Source organism: Micromesistius poutassou (assembly GCF_964030765.1).
Source record: "Micromesistius poutassou genome assembly, chromosome: 3".
Taxonomy (NCBI): domain Eukaryota; kingdom Metazoa; phylum Chordata; class Actinopteri; order Gadiformes; family Gadidae; genus Micromesistius; species Micromesistius poutassou.
Genome location: NC_140273.1, coordinates 3,000,904 through 3,005,404, shown reverse-complemented (window position 1 = coordinate 3,005,404; position 4,501 = coordinate 3,000,904). Strand labels below are relative to the sequence as shown.

At 48.5% G+C, this 4,501-nt stretch overlaps 1 protein-coding gene across 2 annotated transcripts; it reads right to left on the bottom strand.

Moving 5' to 3' along the window:
• Nucleotides 1–358: 358 nt before the first annotated feature.
• LOC311340686 (uncharacterized protein) lies at nucleotides 359–4,241 on the bottom strand. 2 transcript variants are annotated; one of them, XR_014633270.1, is made up of 6 exons: nucleotides 3,794–4,241; nucleotides 3,204–3,276; nucleotides 2,869–3,022; nucleotides 1,083–1,136; nucleotides 763–880; nucleotides 359–653 (listed from the first exon to the last, which is right to left on the bottom strand). XR_014633270.1 is itself a non-coding variant. In XM_084465558.1 (5 exons), the coding sequence occupies exons 2-5, from the start codon at nucleotides 3,252–3,254 to the stop codon at nucleotides 409–411; spliced, it is 468 nt and encodes a 155-aa protein (XP_084321684.1). In that variant the 5' UTR covers nucleotides 3,255–3,276; nucleotides 3,794–4,241; the 3' UTR covers nucleotides 359–408. The 2 variants fall into 2 exon arrangements, 1 of the variants encoding a protein (XP_084321684.1); XM_084465558.1 differs by lacking the exon at nucleotides 2,869–3,022.
• Between the last annotated feature and the right edge of the window lie 260 nt (nucleotides 4,242–4,501).

Below are 4,501 nucleotides of genomic sequence, written 5' to 3'. Positions count from 1 at the left end.
TTTTCGTCGGCGGGGTACATGTCTGCGCCGCCGCTTTTAGATGACCTCTTCTTCTTCCCGCCGGCCCTCTTCCCCTTCTCCTTCCCCGCCCCACGGCCGCCGTACAGCTGCTGCGGGGTGTAGGACTCTCGCTTGAAGGGCAACGTGCGCGGCTCCGTCTCCGCCGCCGCTCCCCAGTTCAGCCGGTTGGGGTTCTTCTTGTTCCTGCTCTTCTTTGCCGCCTTCTCTTCCCCGCCCCGGAAGCACTCCTCCTCGTAGAACGTGTGTTTCTGTGGTGTGGCGGTGCCGGCGGTGGTGGTGGAGGAGGAGGAGGAGGAGGAGGAGGAGGAGGGCGGAGCCTTGGCGGGGGGGGGGGGACGTCACGCTTGGGCTTCCACTGGTTGGCGGCGCCGCTGACGGGCGCCGGCTTCAGCTTGGCGGACATCTTGGTCTTGAAGACGACGGCCAGCCAGCAGGGCGTGGGTGTGGGTGGAGCTGGAGCCGGGTGTGGGGACCCTGGCAGAGGAGGGGCGGGTGTTGGTGTTCTCCTGCTGCCGGTGGTGGTTCTTCTTCTTGTAGTCGTGGTAGTGGCTGGTCCTCTGCCCCTTCTTCGGTGGTCCCGGGGCGGTGGGGGGGTTTGGGTGTGGTGCCGAGCAGGCCGGCTTCCTCAAGTTCTGGACGGGGGGGAATAGTAAATAAAATCACAACGTTATTCAGTGGCATTCTGAAACTAGTGGGGTCAGGGTGCTGTGTGTCAGAGGAGAAGAGAGAGACAGAGCTTACCTTTGACCTTCCACTTCACCCTGTGCTCCCTCTGGTTGAAGTTGACGGGAGTGTCGTAGTGATTGATGAAGGGCGTGCTGGGGTAGGTCCCATTACACATCCGACGCTGTGTACATGCCTGAGACACACACAAACACCTAATACTGATCTTGCAAAAAGGGCACACGCTCGCTATATTTTTTGATAATATTCATCTTTAGATCATAAATTTGATTCATTATTTGCTTTGGAGAAAATTAAGAAAGGGAGAGCAGGGTAAAGAGATAGAGGGAGGGACAAGAGGAGAGGATGCTGCGGTGCAAACTGAAGCGGCGACTCACGTGGCCAAAGTGGCCCTTTCTGGAGCAGTTGTAGTAGTAGGCGGGCGTCCTGCCCTGGTCCAGGGGAGAGAGACAGAGAGCAGGGGAGAGAGACAGAGAGCAGGGGAGAGAGACAGAGAGCAGGGGAGAGAGAAGACGCACATGAATAATCACAAAAAAAAGGAAAGCCTATCAGAACGACACCACACTGCCTGTCAGAACACCCCTCCAGCGTCAGCGTGTTTAAAAGTGATGTTATACCACTAGGTGTGAATGCGATTAGCCGTTGCAAGCAGTTTGAACAAGTGGGCGTGTCCACCTAGATGTGCGCTGGATAGATCAGTCTACCATCGTACATCTAGGTGCACACGCCCACTTGTGATTTTTAAAAAACGGCTCGTAAGGGCTAATCCCACTCCCACCTGGTGGTATAATATGTCACCTTTAAGAGCAGGATGCTGGGAGTCCCACAGCAGGTTAGCCCTCTGCCGCTGTCACCCGATAGCCTCCATTAATATTTCACATCAATGACATCGTGTGACGAACATCTGCTTTCTGAAAAAAAGGCCTACTAGTAAACTAGGCCTAGGCTATTCACATGAAATAAAACAAAACATTGAGACCATTCCACAAAGCACACTGGGTAATAACAAATTCAACCCAATGGACTTGTGGTAAAACCACTCGTGGTCTCCACAAGTAACTGTAAACTGTTGTAAATTGCAACTTAGGGACTGTTGGTTATTTATCCCGGAGGGATTTGGACCTCTGATCACTTTATGCATAACCCCCCCCCCCCGGCGATATAATTTTATGTTGACATGACCCTGCATGGACCCCCCCCCCCCCGCGGACAATTCATCATCAACTCATTCTGTCAACAAATTCCATGAGAAGACAAAAACCAATAGATAATTGATCCTACTAACAAGTATTAGTTGTGTATCCAAATCCCGATGTGGCATAAACATGGACACAAAGCATTTTCATATATATTTTGGAGTTGCCCCTCTGTAGATCCTATTTCGACCAACATTCACAGCATCCTGGAAACTTTTCAACCAAATAAAATCATAAATAAAAATAAATGAATGTTCACCCACCAACCCATGTCCCATTTATTGTGTGTGAGAGCAGAAGCCAGCGTGCGAGTTCTCGGAGCCCCCCTCTTTTCCCCTTTCCTGTAGCCTGTCGCTAAATAAAAACAGTCCTTGTTAGAGGGCCCCCCTTTATTTTCTATGGATTATCACATTGAAGAAACCCTTGGTGTCTAGAAGTCCTCTGGTCAGTATTCTACCCATAGATACCCACTGCAAGGTTCTATTTTTGTGTCTCTTGGGTTTTATTACTTGAAATTGCAATGTTTACTTGTGTCAGTTTTAAACGGCTACAATTATTAGTTATTAAATTATTTATATCCATATTTATTATTATTTTACTACTGCATAAGACCATCATTACTGCCTTATGGATGCCCATGGAATAGGAATAAATTTGTCTTGGTCAACACACTACAGTCTTTGCAACAACTTCTACAAAAGATTTAAAAACAAGTTTTCACTGCCATCTTCAGGTAGCAATAACTGAAAGAAGTACTCATTACATTTCCATGCATAATTTTCATACCTGGTATGCAGTTTTTGAAAGTCACCCTGCACTCTCCACACATATACAGAGTGTACATTTTGTAAAAGTCTGCCCTGTATTGTGCCGAGAACATGGTCCAGTTTGCAACACCTGTTGTTACAACAATTTTGAGAATAAGATGATTTCTCAAATATAGCTACGACCGTTTTTGTAATCTTACTGTCAAGCCACAGAAAATGCACTTTTCTCTTGAAGTATTCCCTCTCCACCACTTCTCTGAAGCAGGAAGGCACCAGGGACAGGGTCATTAGAGCTCTGACTCCATCATGAAGAACGACCTCAGCAAAGATGATCTCCAACAGGCAAGATGGCAACTGAAACAAATAAGATTCTTCTATTGAATACATCATCTCCAGTTAGTATTAAGCCAAACAGCATTAATAGAAATACTGAAAGCATGAGCACTGAATGTATTCAATAAATATTATATTCCCCCAAAAAAGAAACGCATGCAAACAAACAAAATCAAAAATAAATTATTAATAAATAAAAGACCTGCTCAATACATGTTGCCAACTCCTGCTCCTGCTCTCTTCCATGTGTCATGGGCTCTAGCCGTCTTCTCTTCCTACGTAGAAATGTCAAAGGGGTGACATTAGCAAGATGCTTTTCATGTAGGGGGGTTTGACGGTACACATGGTTTGGTTCATATTTCGGTTTAAGAGTCCATTTGGTGTTATTGTTGACAAAATCCTCTTGCTGGGGACTAATACAAACTACAGTACCTTTCCTGTTCCTTTAAGCGCCCCCCCCCCCCTGTGACGTGACATTTGTGCTCAACATTTTAAGCCATTTAAGCTTGCTTAATTAATTGGCTTCCATTATTGGTTTAAGCAAATGTACATTACAGCTTCACTGTAATGGCTTTTTCATAACTTATTAATTAACTTATTAATATAAATTTTGGTTAACTCGCCTTCACATTATATGCATAATGAAAAGCATTATGTACGAACTGGAAGTAAATAAACCAACCCACTTAGAAGACCATGAAGAAACATCTCCCCATTTATTCCAATTCAGTCCTGAGATGAGATGGGGGGGGGGGGGGGGGTGTTGTGTTGTGTGTGTTCATATAAACCCACAGAATTCAGGCTGACAAGACCAACAGCTGTTGGTAGTGGTAACCGTGTCGCTCTACTGCTTGCGTTTGCCTTTCCTCTGTTTGATGGTGAAGAGGTTCTCGTCGGTGGGGTACATGTCCTTCCCCGCCATACAGCTGCTGCGGGGTGTAGGTCTCACACTTGAAGGGCGACTTGCTCTGTCGCCGCCGCTCCCCAGTTCAGCCGGTTGGGGTTCTTCTTGATCCTTGGCGGTGCTGCTGACGGGCGTCGGCTTCAGCTTGGCGGACATCTTGGTCTTGAAGACGACGGCCGGCGGGCCGGCGGGGCGTAGTCTGGTCCGGGCCGGCCTCGCCGAAGCGGGTGTGGGTGGAGCTGGAGCCGGGCGTGGGGACCCTGGCGGAGGAGGGGCGAGTGTTGGCGTTCTCCTGCTGCCGGTGGTGGTTCTTCTTCTTGTAGTCGTGGTAGTGGCTGGTCCCCTGCCCCTTCTTCGGTGGTCCCGGGGCGGCGGGGGGGTTTGGGTGTGGTGCCGAGCAGACCGTCTTCCGGGGGGGGGTATCTGTGGCCATGGAATTCCATCTCTTCACAGCAGCTGGAAAGAAAACACCAGTACAAGGTTGGGGGAGAGCGAGAAGTTTGACTGGCCAAAATACACAAGTGTTTGGCTCAGTGCACGAAGCCTCAAGGGCTAACTGGTGGCTACATCAAGTCCATTTAGCTAGCTACATCGGA